At 31.6% G+C, this 22,651-nt stretch overlaps 1 protein-coding gene and 1 pseudogene across 2 annotated transcripts; one reads left to right on the top strand and one right to left on the bottom strand.

Moving 5' to 3' along the window:
- The first annotated feature begins 11,150 nt into the window (after nucleotides 1-11,150).
- LOC125818804 (heavy metal-associated isoprenylated plant protein 7-like) lies at nucleotides 11,151-16,106 on the top strand (annotated as a pseudogene). The gene is made up of 5 exons (XR_007442419.1): nucleotides 11,151-11,238; nucleotides 11,838-12,006; nucleotides 13,117-13,325; nucleotides 15,094-15,184; nucleotides 15,614-16,106. The product of XR_007442419.1 is annotated as a heavy metal-associated isoprenylated plant protein 7-like (transcript).
- Nucleotides 16,107-16,980: 874 nt separating this feature from the next.
- Nucleotides 16,981-22,405, bottom strand: LOC125818809 (peptidyl-prolyl cis-trans isomerase FKBP16-3, chloroplastic). Its single transcript, XM_049498325.1, has 7 exons — nucleotides 22,294-22,405; nucleotides 21,893-22,191; nucleotides 19,333-19,416; nucleotides 18,891-18,940; nucleotides 18,258-18,306; nucleotides 18,108-18,182; nucleotides 16,981-17,333 (listed from the first exon to the last, which is right to left on the bottom strand). Exons 1-7 carry the CDS (start codon nucleotides 22,322-22,324, stop codon nucleotides 17,214-17,216), a joined length of 708 nt encoding a protein of 235 aa, XP_049354282.1. The 5' UTR covers nucleotides 22,325-22,405; the 3' UTR covers nucleotides 16,981-17,213.
- Nucleotides 22,406-22,651: the final 246 nt, after the last annotated feature.

Raw genomic sequence — 22,651 nt, 5'->3', positions numbered from 1 at the left:
AATAACGTATATGTCAATACAAAATTTTAAAGAAAAACACAATAACAAAAAAGTCATACTGAAAATAATCGAGAAAAGAACAATAATAATAAGAAATAGTATGATAATCAAACAAATAAAAAAAATATTTTCCCATATAAAAAAGAACTATTTGTATAACTCAAATTCAAAATGTCTGATAAAATGTTGGAAGCTCAATCCCACCCCACAAGGCAACAAACTCCTTTACACCAAATGAACCTATTGCAGTATTTAGAATCAACAAATTAAAAATACAATCTCCCAATAAATTATCACACCTAACATATATAACAAATTTAATCAAAGACGTTTTTCTATTTCTATTATTAATGTATATAGGTGAATAATTGAAATGCATGAAATTATGCCAGTAATGCATTAGGAAACTATCATATTCAAACTAAAGAACTTTTTTTTTTTTGGTTTTCGTGTTTAGTAATTGTACGGAGTCTAATTAATTTATATTTATATCTAAAAGTCTTATAATAAAGAGTAAAACACTCTGCTTAAGATGATTTTAGATTTAATATTTGAACTCGAGATCTAAAAAGATATTCACCATTTCACTGTAATCTTTAGTGGTTAAACTAACTATTTTAATACCTACTTTGAATTTAATTTTCTAAATCATAGAGATGAAAAGTATCATGTATATTTTAAAAAAGAACTTAATCAAATAAATGCTCTATCAAAGATCCTTGAAAGGACAACAACCTAATAAGTAATTAAAGTGAATTTTAAAAAGTACTACTCTAAAATATTGTTAACAAGGTGTATGAATATATATTTTTCACCCCTTTTGGTTGGCAATGTACTTTAAATTTGGTGTATGCATCTCTTTTACTAAAATATTTAGTTTGTAGTTTATTATTTTAAAAAATTATTTAAATTCTATAGGCCTATTCATAATATATCACTAAAAAAAACAAAAATAAAATAAAATATATACTCCGTGTAATTTCATAAATGAAGTCTAGAAAGGGTAAGATAAATGCAAACATTATCTTATTCTTTGTTTCTAACAGACTGTAGGCTGAAAATGAATGTTAATCGAATCAAGAGAAAATATGACAATTAACAAAATAACAAGATATAAAATAACTGCATATCGAGAAAAAAAAAACATGGAATATTAATTAATAAAATTTTATTAGACCATTTTTCTTATGTTTGGTCCAACTTGTATGTGTAATATTTGACTAATAATTTAATTTTTTTTCTTGTCGGTGCGTCTGCATCTAAAATTACAATTTCCCTTTTTCTTTCTTTTTGTTTTTGTTTTCATTTATCAACCCTAGCTCAATGATTGGTACATGACCATAAATTTTCACTTGTTGTTTTAATTATCTTGAACTAAAATACTAAAACAAATAATAATTAGAATTTGCTATGAACTTCTTCGCCAAATTATATTGTGCATAGCTAATAAAATTTTATGACAATTCATCGTTGATCCATCCCTAAATAAGATTAACGTTGAACTTTAGTATTTAGTTATGGAATGTATATGTCGCTAATTCATATTTTTTATATAATAATCAAGAAATTATATTTTTATGTCTCAAATTACAGTATGATTTCTCATCGTTTAGGATCAGTAGCTACTGATAATCGTCTTGATAAGCTATTATTTTACCAACTAATTAACTAATTAGACGCGAACTCTCTTGGATAATTCTCATTTTGCTCCTCAACATAGCCACAGGGTATTAGCATCCGTTTTCGATTATCCCCCCCCCCCCCCCTCCCCCCAAATTCTTGCGCATTACTCTCTCACCTCCTACTAAAAAATCACTTTCCGACCAACTTACATGTGTTACAACACATTGACAATGTTCATCTTGAACTAGAATCAAACTTTTCATGAGATTCATAATTACAATTTATTTTTACACCTTTTGCTTCTTATTTAAAAAACTAAAAGTCACCGAATCTACAAGTAATCATAATTAAAATAATTATAATGATCAATAAAGTAAAAAGGTATTTCATAATTAATAATTGTTCTTGGAAAGGTTGTTAGGGAAATGGGCCAAATATTTTTTTTGTCAAATAAATCCCTTTGCTTAGAAACAAAGGAAAGATCTAAATTATAAAATTTATTTTATTAAAAGATTTAGGACATGTTTGAAAGGTCACATTATATTGTAAAATGTGGATGTAATTGGATGTTATAACATAGTTTAGCTACTAGCTAAGTAATTACCTTGATCAATATAATATAGAAATTAAGATAAATATTCATCATAAAAATGGTCTAGACTTTTGAAAAGATAAAAAAAAATTGTAGATTCGTGGACATTTTGTATAAGGAAAAATATTAGACATTAGTAGATAAATTACAAAAAAATAAAGAAGCACTAATACTCTAATATACAATTCTCAAGGGTAAAATGGAAATTCACTATAATTAGGGGCGGATCTACAGTGGGTCAAGTGGGTTCATATGAACTCACTTCATTGAAAAATAACACTGTATATATGTATATTTTATCAGGTTTAAAAATTTATATGTATATACTAACTTTTGACCCCACTAACACAAGTGTCACCCTTGGCTGAGTGGTGAAGAGAGTTCAATTTTCCCAGCCAACCTGAGTTCAAATCCCTATTGCCACATTTTTGTTTTATTTTTTATATCTTAAATCCACTTCGTGAAAATTCTGGGTCCGCCACAAACTATAATCATACTATAAAAACCAAATAAATTATATTTGTGTAATCAAATATGACATGATAAATCCTATCATAACTATATTATGAAAACCAAATGAATTATAATAATTACTATATTATATAATTATTAGGGTAGTAGCATAATTTAGTAAGTATACCTTAGCTTTTAGATGGGAAATATCTACTTTCCAAATTTGGTGGCAAATACTATTGGGCCATGCGATGGCAGGCCCACTAGGACCATATACATAGCCCATAATAGGGGAGACACAAAGATTAGGAAGTGACTTGTCCAATCTTTATTGCCCAATATCAAGATTTTGCATATGCTTTTTTAACCATATTTAATTGGACACATAGTGTAAATTGTTAATTTAACTTATATGTTATTGTGAGTAATAAAGAAATATTTCAAGGGAAAATTATGTTGTTAAGCAAACTTATACTATTTAATTAGTCACTATAGTTATAGTTTGTCATGACTAACATTAACCATTAATTACGTGGGCTGACTTCGAGTTTGTATAATTAGCCACGTTTAATTCGCAACTAACAATTCTTCGTTTGATTTATATTTGTATACGATGGTTAGTATTTGTATATGATGATGATTTCCTTTGGTTTTTCAGTTTTATCACCATATGCATTCAATCTTTTTGTGTATAACTTTATAAAGTTTGTATAAATGTGTAGTTTTTGGATTTTGTATAATATAATTTATATAATGTAATTTGTATAATATAATTTGTATAACTATATAAAGTTGATATGTTTATGTTTGTATCAATTCGTTATTTCGAGTTTATTATATTTGTATAATTCAGACTTTATATTACTCAATTATACAAAAACATGTGAATTGTACAAACGTGCCCGCGAATTATATAAACCGAGATGTGAATTATACAAATTATTGCCCTCTCTCGCTCGCCTCTCTTCTCTCTCTCCCAATCTCGCTTGCCTCTCTTCTCCCTCTCCCAATCTCGCCCGCTTCTCTCATGGCTCTCCCAATCTCGCTTGCCATATATATATAAAATACATATGTGTACCAGTTATCTAACTGATATACGTATACAATTCACCTCTCTTCCACTCTCTGCCCTCTCTCTCTCACCTCTCTCCTCCCTCTCCTAATCTAGCTCGTCATTCTCCTATAGCTGCGAATCATAATTAACAAACTATAGCTATGTAGCGTAATTAAGCTATTTTTGAGTGGCTATATGAAAAAGTTCCCCATATTTAAATAATGATATACTACATATGTCCTTTTAAGTTATCATCACCTGACAATTTATATATATCCTTCAAGTTTTGATATATATAAATAGATACTTAAACTTACATAAAACTGAACAAGTAGTGTCATGACTATCAACCAATAAGTTTCATCGGACCAACATTGAAATGAGCATCTAACTCAAAATCAACCTTCCATTATCTTCAATTTTATTATTTAAAGAAAAAATGAAATAAATATATATTGAACTGCAACAATATCTCTTCTTTTCTTTGGCTTCTTAAACTCCCAATTACTAGCGTCTTAACTCGCAACATCAACCGATAAGTTCCATCAGATCAACATCGTATGTAAAATAAATTACAAAAATAATTCAATATCTATCTACCATGGATCTACTAACTTAACGAATTGTCCATAGATTAAAACACATTCAACATAAATCAGTCTTTCAAATCTTCGATTCCATTATTTAAAGAAAAAATGAAATAAATACTATACTATATGCACCAATATATCTCCTTTTCTTTGTCCTCTTGAAAACTCTTACCTAGCATCAACTATTAACCAATAAGTTCACCGGACCAATATTTTATGTAAATAAACTACGACTTGACGTAGATTAAAGAGCATTCAACATAAATTAACCTTTAATACCTCTAATTTCGTTATCTTTTAAGAAAAAAATGGAATTCGAATTGAAACACCTTAATTATAATAAAGTACTAATTTTTGAAATGGAATTTTAGGGTACATAACATATCCAACAGATCAGCAGTAGTAGTTATTATATCTACTAGTTAAAATCAATAGGGAAAAAAAACATGGTTTTTAATAGGAACAGTACCTAAATATTGATTGGTTGTACATTGACCAAAATAATAACAATAGGACTGATAGTAAATATTGTGAAGGACATATCATGAGAGGCTGAGTCAGCAAATATGACCACTGTACTATTTGTCTCTGTATTATATCCTGCAATTAATAAATTATGTCCGGATGTTCGATACGGAGAAAAAAAAAATTCAGTATATTTTAATATTTTATATGGTATTATTTAATTTGATATATATGATGTTTAAGAAAAAAAATGAAGATTTTTGTAACTTGTGGTCTAAAGTGATTTTTTGATAATTATGTAGATATAATTTTTTATTATTTTTAAATATTATAAGGTTATATTCTTTTTGAGACGGACTAAAGAAAAAAGATCGACAATAAGATGGAGGGATTGGGAGTAAATGTTTTTACGTATTTATAAATAATATATAGATAAATACAATAAAAGGTGGGTTGGAGTGTGAGGGTGGTGAGGTGGGCTATGGGTATAGGGATGACAATGGGGCAGGGTGGATGCGGGGCGGGGTAGGTTTAAGGCTATGCGGGGCGGGGCGGGGCGGGGCGGGGCGGGGCGGGTTGAAGTGGGTTTTAAAAAAAATTAATGTGAGGCGGGGTGGGTTGCAGGTATATGTGATTTCAACCTTAATTTAACTTTTTACATGTTATAAGAGTGATAAATCATTATTTATTAAAATGATTTCTTTAAAACTACTAAAATATTTAAGATAGTAAATGAAAATGGTTCAATAAAAAATAATACAATTTCTTACATGTTTTCAATTGACCTCTAAAAAATAAAATTTTAAGTCACTATCTTATTAAATCAATACAACTTAATGAAAAAATGAATTTCTTTTTATGAATTTTATTTTTATTTAAAAAAGTTATGCGGGGCGGGTTGAAAATGAAAAAAGGTTGTTATGCGGGGCGGATTAAAAATTATGCGGGTTAAGCTCAATCCGCCCCACCCCCGCCTCGCACCACCCCATTGCCATTCCTATATGGATAAATATGGGACGATACAATCAATGTAAAATACCATTTGTAAATTAAACCTTGTTTTTTCTACTTCTATTTAGGAATAGAAATTGAAAAACGTTTACTCGAAAATGTTTTCCTCCATACCCTATTTGTTGGGTTATGAAGGGTGATTAGGGCGTCATGTGGAAACTTACAATTTACAAATCATATAGTTGATAAATCAGATAACAAAAACTTATACTAAAAAATCAAAATATTATTATATCAAAACTAATATAAAGAAAAACATTGAAACTTTAGAGAGAATAAATCTATCCATAAACAAGACTCTTAAACGACTACATTGTGGATATTATTGTTATTGTGTTAGAAGAAACAAACCTATATTTATAGAGTCCTAAAACCTTTTCTTACTAGAGTCCTAAAAGGAGAGAATAAACCAAATATGAAAGAATATTATATTTTCCTTTCAAGAAAAGTAAAAACATTTATGTAATGTTTTGCCTTTTCTTTAAGGAAAAATAAATATTAAATTATAGTAAGAAAATCAGGGCAAAACCCTAACAAATCTCCCATTTTGGCTGAATTTTCTTGACAAAGTTTGATCTGTCTTCTTCATTGCATGATAACCTTGTTCTTCACAAAATCTTCATCACCGTTACTTGCCATGGTTTAAAATAAAGTTTAAAACATATGGATTAAAAATGGGTTTAAAATATTTTATTTTTATTTAAAAAAATTGCAGCAACAAGAATGTTGAAAATATGGTTTGTAACACCCCAGAGAATTTTCGAACTAAGACTCGAGCCATCCTTCATGTGGAGTGGGATTTTACCGAGGAATAAAAAATTTCTTGAGTGTTAAGTTAAGGTCCCTAGGTGTAGCACATTGAGTTCCAAGAAGAGTTGAATTGGAAATAGTCATTTTGGAAAGAATCTGGAAAATTTGGCTATGGAAAAAAGGTGAGTTTTTGGTCAACTTTGAGCAGTCGTATCTCCTAGCTCAAAATGATTTAGGCGAATTTCCAGTTATTTCTGGAAAGCCCTTGGAATGATCTTTCCAACGCCGCCGAGTTTGCTTGATTCCGAGTTCGTATGAGTGACTTATGCCCTTTGGAAGTTGGGTTGTTGGCACAGTCGCACAGTGCAGTTTGTTTAGTCCGAAAATTTTAAGGGTATTTTGGTCTTTTCCCTAATCTTTTCTTTGGGTTATATTGAGGTGTTAGACTGATGTTTGGATCATTTTTGTCCCATTTTAAAGAGTGAGAGTAAGAGTGAGAGTTAGGGCTTGGAAGATAAGAGAGAAAGAAGAGGAAAAGAAGAGGAGAAAGAGAAGAAGAAGCTAAGGATCGTCGTGGATTTTTGTCGGGGGTGATCCCTAATCAGGTATGTGAGTCTTTAGTGTGGGTTTATCCTTTCCCCCCACATACCAAGCTCGTCTTTATGATTTGAGAAGAGATTGGATTTGTTGTTGAAGTTGTTAGTTGTTGTTGATGTTGTTAGTTGTGTTGTTGAAGTTATTGTTGGTTGTGGGACAGGATTGGGCTGTGTATTTGAGTTGTGACCTATTGTATATTGAGGGATTTTATGATCCTTAGTGTTGGTTGGTTCATACCCCCACACACCAACTCGTTTTTAATTCCAAGAGAAGATTTATTGGTTGTTGAAGTTGTAGTGGTGTTGTGTTGAAGTTCTTGCTGATTTAGTACAGATTTCTGGCTGTGATTTTTGAGTTGAATCTATTGTATAATAAGGATCTTTATGATTCTAAGTGTTGCTGCTGAAACCTTGAGGTTGAGAGGGTTTAGAATTGGAAAGAAACAAGGGGAAAAAGTCGGATTTTTGGGGAAAAAGGGGTTGGGCTGTTGCACCTCTCCTAGTGCCAAGGACACCAATCCTTCCCTTTCATTCACCATTTCTTTTTTTATACATGTTCCTAGGTATTATACCTATGTTTCCTAGTTGTTTCCAACACTCCAAGGTACTTCCAAAAGTCAAGTAAAACTACAAGTCAAGTGAAGTTAGTTTCAAAGTCAAGTGAAGTTAGTTTCCAAGTCAAGTGAAGTTAGTTTCAAAGTCAAGTGAAGTTAGTTTCCAAATCAAGTGAAGTTAGTTTCCAAGTCAAGTGAAGTTAGTTTCAAAGTCAAATGAAGTTAGTTTCCAAGTCAAGTGAAGTTAGTTTCAAAGTCAAGTGAAGTTAGTTTCCAAGTCAAGTGAAGTCAAGCTTAGAAGTAAGTAAGTCAAAACAAGTCTTTAAGGTTTTCCAAGAGTCTTCATTGATCGTTTTAACTTCATTTTAAGGCTCAAGTTAAGTAAAGAATGAAGAGTTCCAAGTTAAGAGTTTCAAGTTGAGTAAAGAGTTTCAAGTTGAGTCAAAGTATCGAGTTTCAAGTAAAGTAAAGAGTAAAGAGTTGAGTTCATTTCTCAAAGTTATTAGGGAACTATGTATTCCCAAAGAAGTTTTAAAGAAATGTTTTTACATTTAAACAAGGTTGGAAACTGAGATTTCCAAAAAAGCCTTCGGGCTAGTTTTTGAGTAATTATCTCATATCAGCAGGAATAAATATGTTTTAAAAACATAAGAGCCAGTACATTTTTGGGAGTAGTATCGAGCACCGAATTGGGGGAGCGTTCAAAGAACCCACAGCCCCCATAGAACCATGTTAGCCACCATGGGTAGAAAAGGATCATACTTTTTAGATGAATCCTTTTCAGATTAGACTAGTGGATCCATTAGGCAGTTCAGGTCTTATACCTTTGGCCGGGTATAAGATGCTCTGGCAGCGTGAGGTCGATCGCTGTATCATCACTATAGCTCTTATGTGATGGTTGTCGGTTAAAGAAACTCCCACAGCAGTTATTGTATTTTCATACACAGAAATTATTGTATTTTATATACATCAGTTCAATTGTATTTCTATATACATCTCAGGCTTATTGTATCCTTGTATACACTCAGAGTTTATAGCATGTTTTAAACAGTCTTTCTTTATATCGCACTTGTTTTAAATTGCCTTATATTGAAAGAAGTCAGTCAGGTTGAGTTCAGTTATTCAAGAGTCGAGTATCCTTGAGTTAAGTATCTGTGAGTTAAGTATATATCTTTGAGTTAAGTATATATCTTGAGTTGAGTATCTATCTTGAGTTGAGTATCTATCTTTGAGTTGAGTATCTATCTTTGAGTTGAGTATCTGTCTCTGAGTCCAGTATCTATCTTCTGAGTTGAGTAAGTTTGAGTAGTTTTGGGTATTCCTTGAGTTGAGAAAGTTTGAAAAGAGGTAAGTTATTCAATTTATTCCAGTTTTTCTTCTAGCCTATGTTGTTTAGCTTTCTAGCTTACATACTCGTACATTCCACGTACTGAGCCATTTGGCCTGCATCTTTTTATGATGCAGACATAGGTATTCAGGATCATCAACAGGAGATTCGTTGATACATCCGGGAGTTCCAGTTAGCTATGACAAGCCTCTTTGCTTCCGGAGGATTTCATTTACCTTTCAGTTGTATCAGTTGTTAGGAGGTCGTGGGTCTTGTCCCGGCTTCCATCTTTATCAGTTAGAGGCTTCATAGATAGACAATAGAGTTTCAGAAGTCTCTTCATTTATTTTGTTAAATGTTTTGAAGACTAAAGTTGCCTTTTATGGCGAGTTGTATATATATTCTATTATACAGAGTTTTCTTTTGAGTTAAAGATTTATAAAGTTGAGTTTATAAACTCTTATTCAGTTTTAAGCTCTTGTATGCTTAAGTTAGTATTCCGCTTGGAGTCAGCCAGGATGAGGGTTCGCTTGGGGACCAGAAATGGTCTTCGAGTGCCGGCCACGTCCAGGGTGTAGGCTCGGGGCGTGACATGGTTGAAACTTCTTCTCCACATGTAGCTCGACAAAAATCTTCATTATCATCAAAGTTGTTGCAAATTGATTTGAAACCACTTGAACCTTTCTTCAATCTTGTTGAACCATAGGATCATCGGACCATGGGATCGTTGGACCATGTGCTCTGATACCACTTGTTGGGTTCGAAGGGTGATTAGGGCGTTATGTGGAAGCTTACAATTTACAAATCATATAGTTGATAAATCAGATAACAAAAACTTATACTAAAAAATCAAAAATATTATTATATCAAAACTAATATAAAGGAAAACAATGAAACTTTAGAGAGAATAAATCTCCCCATAAACAAGACTCTTAATCGACTACATTGTGAATATTATTGTTATTGTGTTAGAAGAAACAAGCCTATATTTATAGAGTCCTAAAACTTTTTCTTACTAGAAAAAAAGTCCTAAAAGGAGAGAATAAACCAAATATGAAAGAATATTATATTTTCCTTTCAAGAAAAGTAAAAACATTTATTGTAATGTTTTATCTTTTCTTTAAAGAAAAATAAATCTTAAATTATGGTAAGAAAATCAGGGCAAAACCTTAACATTATTATCATTTATATTTTCAAACTTATGCACACAAAGTATTTATATCAAATCAGTTCAGATTATCATAGTCAAGTAATATAATAAAGAGAAATATATATACATACTTTAAGATGATATATATATTCAAATACATATTATTTATGTATTGATATAATATAAACGCTTGATACGGATAAATTTTTACTTTTTTAAAGTGTCACCTCATTCTTCCTCCATCTTAAATAAATGTATCTCTCCCTATATATCTATCTAGAGAGTGTACTTTTAAAGAAGGAAAAAAGAAGAGGAACTTTTCATTTACTTTATTTTTACACTAAAAAAATCAACAGTTTGTTGGAGCTTTTTTACTACATGGGTGAGGTATGTTCAAACACATTAATTCTACAATCTATATTTTTTAATTTTCCTTAGTTTCATAGTTTTTAACGTAAACTATTGAAGGTTTGAATTTTATGAATTTTAGTTCGTGAAACGTAAAAAAATCATTATTTGTACTCTCTCCGTCCCATTTTATATGTCATCCCTTTTTATAAATAGTTGGTTCATAATATTTGTCATTTCATAAAATCAATGCATAAAATACCATATTGTTCCTTTTTTACCCTTGTGAGTTATTAGCCTTGAAAATATACATTTGACCAACTTAGAAAAGCTAAGTAAATGATTCATGTTCACTGGTTAAATTAATTAATCAAAATAAATTAATTCATATTCATTGATTGAAAACTTGAGTTTAAAAAAAAAAAAAGGGTAGAAGAGTAAAGTTACATCATTTCTTAATACAAATGCAAAGTAAAAATGTGACATATAAAATGAGACGGAGGGAGTATTTCTTTAGTAATTTTTGTAACGTATACAAAAGTTGAGTCAAAATTATTGAGTTCAGATAAATTTCATAATAGATACACCAAATCTATCCTTGACTATTTCTCTCTCTATATATATAGAGAGAGTGTTTTTAAAGAAGGAAAAACTTTTCATTTACTTTATAAGTTTTTCATTGAAAATCAAGAGTTTGTTGGACGATTTTTTACTACATGGCTGAGGTATGTTCAAACACTCCAAAAAAAAAACATTCAACAATCCATAAATCAATCTAAAATTTTGTTTTGTTGAAGTTTCATATATATACAGTTTGTCAATGGAGAATATTGATAGTGTATAAGTATCTTGTCCATACTGATAGCAAGGGTGATATACTCGAGATTTGAATTTTATGAGTTGGAGTTCCAAATCTATCATTCTTGTAGTTATTAAGTGAATTTTTTGTAACAAGAATACAAAATTTGAACTTTTATGATTTTGAGTTTGAAATCTTTTTATTTTTCTACATTAATAAAACATACAAATTCAAAATTTGAATTTTATAGTTTCAAGTTTGAAATTTACTATTTATACTTGCTTAGTGAGTTTTGTAACAAGAATTAATGTTGTACGATGATAACAAAAACGTATTCAAGATTCAAATTTAATGAGACAAAATTTAAAATTTCTATGCATCATAAAATTGAACCAAAATTACTGAATTCAGATAAATCCTATAACATAAACACTCTACATTGTCCTTTTGATGAAGAATCTATATATGTATACTTTTAATTAATTCCCATTTTAATTTTATTTATTTATTGTGTGATTTTGATAGGAAAAAGAGAACAAAGGGGAGGAGGTAAAAAAGGAGGAGGAAAAGAAAGAAGAAGAGAAAAAAGTAGAGGAAAAAAAAGAAGATGAAATTCAAGAAATTGTGCTTAAAGTTGATATGCATTGTGAAGCTTGTGCAAGAAAAGTTGCAAGATCCCTCAAAGGTTTTCAAGGTATTTAATTTATTCCTTAATTAATAATTCATTTTTAATTAAATAATAATTACCTATGACGAGTGAATTAGTTAAAGGACATTAATAGTAAGAAAAATGTTCAAATGCATAACCTAGTATTATTCAAAATTGCTCAAGTAAGATGCTATGTGTTAATGGTTTTGTTCGATTTATATTCTTGTCATTAGCAAATTGTATCGGAGATACCCATGCTATTAACATGTGCCTTTTGATAAAAAGTTTAAATTTATCTTTTCAACTTTTAATTATGATTTAAAATTATCTTTTAACCGCAACGAAAGAAAAGGATGCTCAATTTTGAATAATTTAGTGTCAAATTCGACCCTTTTTTGTGATAATATAAAATTTAACTATATCTTGAGTTAATATAAGTTAAATTCAATTTTTTTTTAAACAAAAAATTAAATATTCTTTCTGATTAAAGAATACACTATATATTGGGACTTCATTAATTTATTCTATGGTCTCCTATCTCATTATCACGTTTTTCAATTCAACTATTAATAATAAATTCTTGAAATGCACACAATAAACAAAGCTTAACATATAAAACAAAACACAAAAAAGGACAATATGATACTTCATCAATTTTATATTAGTTGATCATCTTACTAAAATAATTAACGTATATTAGTTATCCACCTTATTAAATCAAGAAAACATTAGTTAAGTTTTTCCTATATTACCCCATACAATTTAAAAGTGTTCATATTTTTGTTTGTAAAATTTTTAAGAAATTTTTTGAAGGGTGAATTAGTAAAGTTGCTTCTTAATTGTGATTTCTTAATGTGTGTAAAAAAGAAAATAATCAACTAATATAAAATGGAAGGAGTACATAAAATATTCCACGTTAATAGAATTCATAGGAGGTTGCACCCCAAAAAATGTATGATTCATACCATACCATCTATCCTATTATAATCATTAGTGACTGCTTTCACAAGTTCGTATTGAACGAGACATATTCAACTTTAATTTATTGTAATAATTATAATATCTTTTCTTTTTGTATCATATGGTTAAAAAAAGGAAAGAAGACTTTTGAGTATAATTTTTTTTTTTTTTTTTTTGTTTATGGTAAATGAATAGGAGTGGAGGAAGTAAAGGCAGATTCTAAGGCTAGCAAAGTGGTGATAAAAGGGAAAAATGCAGATCCTCTCAAAGTGTGTGAAAGAATTAAAAAAAAAAGTGGTAGAAAAGTGGAATTGATTTCACCTTTGCCAAAACCACCAGAAGAACATAAAAAAGAAGAAGAAAAGAAAGAGGTGTTGCCAAAAGTAGAAGAGAAGAAAGATGAGGTAAATATTATTATTGTTTAATTAATCGGTAAAGTTATTTTCATGTGATGTGATCTAATATATTTTGAGTTCGAGTCATGAAATTAGCTATTGGTATATGCTTGCGTCAGGATAAACTAACTACATTATACTCGTTTGAGGTATGGTTTTTCTCTGAATTTTGTGTGTATGTACTTCATGCATCAAACTACCCTAATTAATCACTATTCATTGCGTACTTAAACAATGTCGATAAGTGTGTGTCGAGTCCTTCACAAATACTTTTTTTTTTAATATGACAACATTAAATATATTTATTTTATTTTCAGTCTTACTACTTCGAATCAATCCTACTATTTCTGATTCTAGGGTTTCCACACTTGGGAGAAAAAACTTGAGGCATGTTGTCTAAATTATCGGTCAGGTACTAGATGAACCCTTCCTAGGGTAAGATACTAAATAATTAATATTTAATTATATTTTTGAAAAATTCGATACAAATATTATACATTTTTTAAATAATTCAAACGAAGTATGTGGTGTAGTATTTTTTCCTTTTAGTGTTAAGGGAATTAATAGAGCAACCACAGCCTATGGCTGTTGTATCCTGCTGACAATGAAAGCAACATAACATATAGTTTTTACAGTAAAAAGTTTAGCAAAAAAGACAACTCTCTGAGCAATCCACTTGGGGGGTAAAGTGGCGGTGGGGGGGGGGGGGGGGGGGGGGGTGAAGGGCACACTAAACAATGTGTGGTGTAGATAGAGTGACAGAGACTCGAAAAATTTTATCATCTATTATATATATATGTAAAATAAAAAAAAAGTTTAAATTTATCTACATTGTGTTTTTTCGTTAAGGAGGTTTGGACAAATATTCTTACACCCTTCTAACTCTCGATCCGTCTATATCTTTAACATATCATACTTTGAAGACGTATGTAATGAACTTAAAGTATACTTAATATTTGTGTGTCTATAGAAACTTATTATTACAAATAAAATTAAAAAAATTGTAAAATCTAAATTATTTTTTGTAAATTCAAAAATTGTTTGAATGAAGTGTAGGTGGGCTACTCTGCCATCCTGCAGTATAGTAAAATCTTGAAATGGGGCCTATAAGGGATTCTCGAGACTGACATTTCAATATTTTGTAGTATTCTGAATATAACATATAGTTATGTACAATATTATAAAATAACAATCCCAATACAACAACTTACATCTTGGTTGGATGGTTGTTACGTCTCGTTTCACAAATTTATCGTGTTATCATATTTTTGTTGTGCTAATGTAATATATCATATCGTATCGGCTTGAGATGAGGTTAAATGAAGTAAACATGCTTAGAAAATGGATATATTATATGATCAACTTTTAAGTTATAACTAACAAAAAATCTTGACCTTAGTGGCTTTAAGGGGGGAAGAGTTGGCGTAACGCTAATAAATTTAAAATTTTAAATTCGTTAGTGGGACGACAATGTTGTTCTAAGGGGATTGGGGGTCGAATTTTTCAACATAGTCAGTCAAGATTCATATAGCAGACCCCTAACAGGATTCATTTCAACAGAGACGCGATGTAATGGCTCCACCTTTGAGCCGACCCTTACCTTATTTGGGATTGAGACGTAATATTTTTTGTTGAGACATTGATTTGCATTTTACTTTAGAATAGCAAATTATAGTTGCTCTGTCTTTGTCAATTTGTCTATATTTCATAATATAACTAGTCACTGAGTACGTGCATTAACGCGAAAAATGTCATATGTTTTTCACATAATGGACAGCCTCCTCCGGTCATAACAGTGAAGATGACAGTTCAGATGCATTGTGAAGCTTGTGCACAAGTAATGCAGAAACGAATCCGAAAAATTCAAGGTACATATATCATATGATTTCCATATTTTACAATTTCAAATGTATTATCATGCGTTATTGTAACGAACTTGTTGGTTGACAGCTAACGTAAAACTAGTCAATTCATGTTGAATCCTTACTTGCAAATGCACATATCAAATATATTATTATGCATTATGGTAACGAACCTGTATGCTAACCGTCAACATAAAACTAGTCAATTCATGACAAACATCAAACATGTTATTATGCATTAGTATAACAAACTTGTATGTTGACAATTAGTGTAAAACTAGTCAATTCATGTTTAGTCCTTACATTTGTAATGAACTTGCAAATGCATACATTATCAAATATATTATTGTGCATTATTATAACCAACTTTTATACTGACAGTCAACGTAAAACTAGTCAATTCTTATTGAATCCTCACATATGTATAAATTGTAGGTGTTGAATCTGTAACGACGGACCTAGGAAACAATCAAGTAGTAGTAAAAGGTGTCGTTGATCCAGAGAAGTTAGCGAACGACGTGTACAAGAGGACAGGGAAGCAAGCTATAGTAGTGAAGGAAGAAGAAGTAAAAAAGGAAGAAGAGAAGAAAGAAGAAGAGAAAAAAGAAGAAAAGAAAGAAAGTGAAGAAGAAAAAGGCAAAGAGGAAGATGATAAGACAACAATAGATATCAAGAAAAATGAATATATGCATCAAAGGGACTACATTTTCATGGAGTATGCTAATTACCCCCTCAGATTTTCAGTGATGAGAATCCTAATGCTTGCTCTATCATGTAACCTTTTCGGTTACTCAGTGGCGGAACCAGGAATTCTGACAAGGAAATTTCATTGCATGTAGTGTTGTTATTGTTCGATTTTCGATATGTTCTAGTCTAGTATATTCTAATAAAGATTTATTAAGTTGTCTATTTGAGAGATTTTTCTCAACATCTATCTAATAATTTTGGTGCTATAAGTTGCTGAACAAGATGTACATACTTTGAAAGTTTTAAACTTTTGTGCTTATGATATTAATGTTTATCCCTCCCTATTGAAAATTTATAATTTATGAGTTTTGAATTTGCCATCAATTCCATAAATATTCCTAATGTAAATACAAAGTCAAACATAAGCTATTTGGTTGTTCAAACCATACCTAATACAACCTCTTTGAGTGAATCGAGAAATAGTTTTGATTATCTACTTTATATAAATATATCAGGCATTGCATTCTCCGGATAATTCAAATCATTGTAGATCTCCCAGTGTCAGTTGGTACAGAGTACTAGTTTGTTATACAGAGCAGTAAATACTCTATATTCAGGACCACTATTCCATCATATTTGCAAATTGTAACCATAAAAAGATTGAAAGGTTGTAAAGTCACTTCCAAGAAAATTATGTTTGTATATATTTGTCCTCTCCTCTAGGATGGTAATCTTTGGATTCGACCCGAATCGCACCTTGAGAAGTGTGATGTAACTAATACAAGTATAAGTGACTTTCCACAACTCGAATAGTAACCTATAGGTCACAAAGAGATAATTACTAAGTACAAAGTTTGCCTTTGAACTTTGCGGAAATAAAAAGTTTAGCTCATCCATATTCTCGTCTCGTCATATTTTAGCTCGAAATTCTTAACCAATTAGGTAGCCAGATGTTGTACTAAGCTTCCGCTATGTGCGGAGTCTGGAAAAGAGCACGACCACAAGGGTCTATCATACACAACCTTACCCTGCACTTCTGCAAGAGACTATTTTCACAGTTCGAACCTAGTGACCTCCTGATCACATGACAACAACTTTACTAATTACGTCAAGGCTCCCCTTCAAGATCTTCTTTAACATTTCTTTGTCATGTCTATATTCATGTACATATATGCACTTACAAGAACTAAAATACAATAGCAAAACTGGACTGTATACAACAAAGAAAATGAGCATATAATAAAGAAATGCAGTAGGAATAATGATAGTATAATTACATGAGCCTTTCCTTAGCTTTATAGATACATGCCAAGGGGAAAACAATACAAGAAAAAAAAATGTAAAATGATCACTCGTCGTCGGATTCAAGGCCTGGTATGAACTCCAAACTCACGTCGAATACCACTGGGCTGTTAGGAGCCACTCTTGGCCTTCCAGGAGCCGATGTCAAGCCTTTTGGAAACGCCAACTATTCAACAGAAATATGTGTAAGAGACTTGGTCTGATAAAAGATCTGCATTTATCTTGGATGATTTCAAGTCAATTGCCAAGAATGCAGTAAAGCATGCACGTTAAACAGATTGACCGTAAGCTATTGCTTATATGAAAAGGTTCAAGTTCACGAAACCCCCGCCCAAAGTATTAGGCCATCCTCGGGACATTATTTTGAATAACTTCTCATCAAGCAGAACAAACTATTAGGAGGATAAAGTTTGAGAAACCTCAAGGCTTTGAAATATTGCAGCCTTGCGGGTAGCTTCTTATTTGTGTAAGCAACTAGAGATATTGTTTTTCTTTCTTTTCCCAAATAAGAAACTAAGGCGTCGTTAGGTAGAGTGTATAAGAGTAGTATTGAATAGGGTATATTAGTAATGTGGGGATTAATAATGTTGTAATTATTTCATATCCAGTGTTTGGTTTGATGTATTAAGGGAAATTCTATCTTTAACATTGTTTATCCATGTATTAGTAACTCGTCTTCTTAATACCATGATTTGCTATGTATTAGTTATACACCCTATAAATAGGGTGAACATCCTACTGAATAAAGAATTAAATCACACACAACTAATATATGTATTATTTTTTTTAATACATTCTACCAAACGTCCTCAAAGGGGCTATATCTAAACCTGTCAATCCCACAGAGAAGCATTTACCCCTGCTTAATGGTTTGATTATTATCTTTTTCTCATTTGCCTTGCATCTGTAGAATGAGAAATTCAGAAGGCAGAGAACTTACAGATCCAGGTACATAGAGTCGACGTAGTCCTCCAACTTTCATGCTCAAGATCCCTTCATCAAGTCCTTTGACTACCTACTCTAGCCGTTGAAATTAGTTAGTCATGTATGAACTAACTACAAATTTTCATGAACATGTACTAAAGTTTACCTGGTCAGCGCCTACACGGAAAATGTAAGGTCGACCTTTCTCCAGGGAGCTGTTAATTCAGAAATCAAGAAATCTTGCGAGAGTTAAGACTTGGAAGAAACAATGAATTGTAAACCTCATTTATCCTAAATGCAGAATTAGGAATGCATGCGCTTTTTGAAGGAAAGGAGAATCAGACTTCTTAAACGAGAAATGCCATGTTATTTTTATAAGGTTACATGTATGAGCATTGTGAGAAAACGAAAAGAATAACTTCTGCAACTTTCCTTCATGTCCAAAACAAGCACCAAATCTAAAGAAGAAACTGTAACAAAAATATTTACAAGGAGAACCTTCCTCCTTATCTCTTTTCTTCTGGAGGCTATATATACATTTAATTTAAAATTTGAGTCTTTTTGTTTTTCTTCTGAGTATCATTATGCTATTTAGCTGTGGATCAGTACATTACATGCCTCCTTATAAATATGCCATGCTGCACGAGCACATACAAACATCATCGCCTTACTGTATTAAGGCATATTACATTCATATGCTTCAGCGAATGCAATTTCCAAATGACCAAAAAAGCCAAAGCTTGTATACAATTTTGTAAAATATTCAACAAACCAATCAGAGTGCAATTAGTGTAATGACCTGTCAAAAATTTGTCCCGAGGGAACCATGGCAACATAATTTGCAGCGACCTGTCATCATGAAACAAAATTTGACTGATCAAACTAAAGAATAGAAATAGAATTTACACGGATGAAGGAGCCAGACATCTTTTCTTCCACATGATAATTCAAAATATGTTGAAAGAGCCAGATATTTCTTCTTACACCTTAAATAATGATGCATTACTTTGACTAGACTACTCTTTTCTCAATTTTTTGCATGTCCTTTTCTCCTCAATTCCCTTCAAGTTATTCGCGATAAAAGACAACTTTGTGATTTGAGAAGATAAAGCAGCATAATATTTTACCATTAATTACCAAATGGGTAAGGTAACAAGCTAGTTTGGTGAAGAAGAAAGTTCATTGCACCGTAATTTGTCCTTCACTTTTACATAAGAAGTATCAGAAATCAGGATACATACCTGGAAACCAACAGGAGGACTAGGGCCTCGACCAACTTTGATGTCCTTATACTGCAAGCCTGACTCAGTTGTTACCATAGGAACCTTCATTTATGAAAAAGTTCTACTATTAGCGAGGTTCTCAGGTTTCTATGATAAAGGATATGTTTGTGAATCTTTTGCATCACGTAACCTTTGATTATATGTATCCTTCAGCAATCAGACACAACATCCTAATTCCTAAGTTGATGGATATTCTATTAAACTTCATATGTAAACCATGATTGTATTCTAACTCGAAATATCTCCGAGAAAGATGATAGTAATGAAGCTATTTCAGTTCAATTCTTAGACCAATTTGGGTCTTGTTATCATTTGTCAGCTAAGTATCTGAAAAAGACTACCTAAATAAAATGGCACTCCTAATTCATGCTAAATCGCAACTTCATTGTTACAAGAAGCTTCGGACCATAGCAGTCAGAATATCAACTTTTGCAAATCTATGCATGCATATAGCCATTGTATGTCCAACTATATGGATTTCAAATCACTAAATCTAAACAGTGTTAAGAATTCAGTATTCACCATATACTATTAAAAGAAATTGGGAAACACAGAAAAACGTTCAATAGGGACAAGTGAGGCTTGCTCAAGTGATTGAGCATCTCCACCATCAACCGGTAGGTTGAGGTTTCGAGTCACACCGGAGGGCAAGTGGGAACACTATTGATTCTCTTTTAGAAAAGGTTGAAATAAAAATATTCAATAGGAACATATACTTGATTTGGAAGTGTGGACTTACACTTGCCATGTGCAAGTAAAAAAAAATGGGGTGTATCTGTGACCTAAGACAGAATGGGATAATATGTTACCTAAATGTGTGTGATTATATTTAGATGTCTTTGCAAAAGGCACATAATATCCTACCATTCTAGAATAGGGATTAATTCTTGCAGGATCTTAACAAGGATACTCAAAAAGTAAGGACCAGCTCAATAAGTGCAGTAATAAACTCGATACAAGAAAGCTGAAAATTATTCATAGTGGTTATAATTTGTAAACAATCTCCGTGAATGTGAAAGTGCAATAACTTTTTTTTAGACTAGATACCAAATGCAAGCGAAGAACTTCTCTTGAAATTTGCATTAGCCTGGCAGATGAATATCACTAAGGGGTCGTTTGGTAGAGTGTATAAAAGTAATGTTGCTAATGCATGTATTAAATCTCTTTGCATTACTAATACCTAGAAATCCATGGTATTAGTAATACACTCCTCAATACACAATAAAGTGAAAAAGTGTACCAAACAAGGGACTACTAATACACCGAGTTAATGCATGCATTAGTTTTGCTAATACACTCTACCAAACGACCCCTTATGAGTAAATAAAAACCATGCATCACATCGAATTTTTAAGGCAACAATTAATTTCCTCACAGGATTCTTTATTTAATAGTTCATATCCGTCCCTTATATATCACACAATTTTCATTTTGGGAGATCCCAAAAGTACTTAACATCATTCCATTCATAATATTACTTTATAATTTCATAACTTTCAAAAGTTCAAAGTCATTTAACTTTCAAATTTTAAACTTCGATTATGAAGGCTGCTCTATTCAAGTAAGTTTACAGCCACTGCTTTAACTCAAACTTCCTTCCTGCATGTACGCCTCCACAAGGCACAATACAATTAGAGGCAAAATTCGATGGGCAACGTGTTCAACCAAACTGGCAGTTTTCTCCATGACTATGCATCCCAGACTACCCCATAAACTGAAAATCCATAATCCTAATTGCTCTATCAGGTATTATACAAAAGATTAACATCTAAAATTGCTCATTCACTCAAATGTTGTTATAAAAGTATGATTTATGTTTGCTCAAACCTCCAAAAATACAGCAGCACCAATGTCGGATCCTAAAAATGTATAGCTTTTGGAGAATCCATCACACATCTGGAGGTATGTTTGAAGAATCCAAGCAACATAGGACTTATGATGGAAGGAGTAGAAAATTGACCATGACTACCCCTCCCTTTGCTCCATTTTATATGACACTACTTCTTTATTAGTCCCTTTCACAACGAATGACACCTACCCAAGAGTATGATCTAGTGGTTAATGAAGTGGGTTGGAAACCATCAGATTTAAGGTTCAAATCCCAGCAGAGACAAAAAAAGTTATGTGATTTCTTTCCATCTGTCTTAGACTTGGTGGACAGTGTTACTTGGTACTGTTTCCGGTGGGAGGTGGCACATATCCCATGAAATTAGTCGAGATACACAAAAGCTGACTCAAATACCATGGTTATCAATATTAAAAAAGAAACGAACAACACCTATCTTAATTTAACTTTAAACATCTCATTTTCACCTAAAATGCTTAGTAACTACTTTTATAGACACATAAATCTCATGGCATAATTAAGATCACACATTTCAAAAGTCGAACTTTCTTAAACTACTTGTCCAATCAAACTACACCACATAAATTGAAACGGAGGAAGTAACAAAATGAGAACAAGTATTAGTAAGAGTTCAAAAACAAAATGAGAGGGAGCTAAATAACCTCACCATACATTTTCAAGCTCTTTCTCACATGTAGCATCACAAAGCTTTGGTTTTTCCTCTGGTGGCAATCCAGCTGCTTCAGCATAACAAGAACCCACCAAAAAACTTGTAACCCCACAAAACCCCAACCCCATTAACAAATCTCTGCGCTTAGTTGTATTGTACCTTTCAGCTTCTTCAACAGTACCCATCAAATTCTCTTGTGCCCACAATCTTAAACCCCATTTCCTAGTAACCCCATTTCCAATTTGAGGTTTTCTGATTGTTTGATGATGATTCTTGAACAAATTTATAGAAAAGGCTGAACCTTTACATTCAAGAACACAATATGTAAACCAAATGAGTACAAAATTGAATATGAAAAAAAAGTAAAAAAAAAATATTTTTTTCAAGATTTAATTGAGCTTACTGAGTGGATGTACAAGAGATGTTGATGCCATTGTTGTGATAATCCTAACTTTGGATTTTTCAGCAATGTGTTATCATAATTTTTTTTGTTGCTAGTAAAAGAATGAGTGAGTGGATAATGAAATAAAATATGTGGCTTTTTATATGGGCTGTTTTTGAAGAGGCAAATTGATGTTATGTTAAATACAGTTTGGTCCATAAAGTTTGGCCTCAATGGTGGTTAGCCCCACTTTATCGAGGATTGTTCAGAAACAAGCTTTCACTATCTCTATGATATATTCCTACACTCAATCTTTTCCAGACCTCCAACTGTGAGACTTGATTGGGTATGTTATCATTATTGTTAGCAATTACTCTCG

Source organism: Solanum verrucosum, unplaced genomic scaffold (assembly GCF_900185275.1).
Source record: "Solanum verrucosum unplaced genomic scaffold, falcon-dt-bn FXZP01000252.1, whole genome shotgun sequence".
Lineage (NCBI taxonomy): Eukaryota > Viridiplantae > Streptophyta > Magnoliopsida > Solanales > Solanaceae > Solanum > Solanum verrucosum.
The sequence above is the reverse complement of the archived record's forward strand: the minus strand, read 5'-3'. Positions and strand labels throughout refer to the sequence as shown.

Coding starts and splice junctions, on each gene's coding strand:
- LOC125818809 (XM_049498325.1), bottom strand. CDS start 22,324: ATGGCATCAACATCTCTTGTACATCCACTCA. Junction 19,417..21,892: donor GTGAGAAAGAGCTTGAAAAT/GTATGGTGAGGT, acceptor TCATAAATGAAG/GTTCCTATGGTAACAACTGA. Junction 17,334..18,107: donor GACTCTATGTACCTGGATCT/GTAAGTTCTCTG, acceptor TCTGTTGAATAG/TTGGCGTTTCCAAAAGGCTT.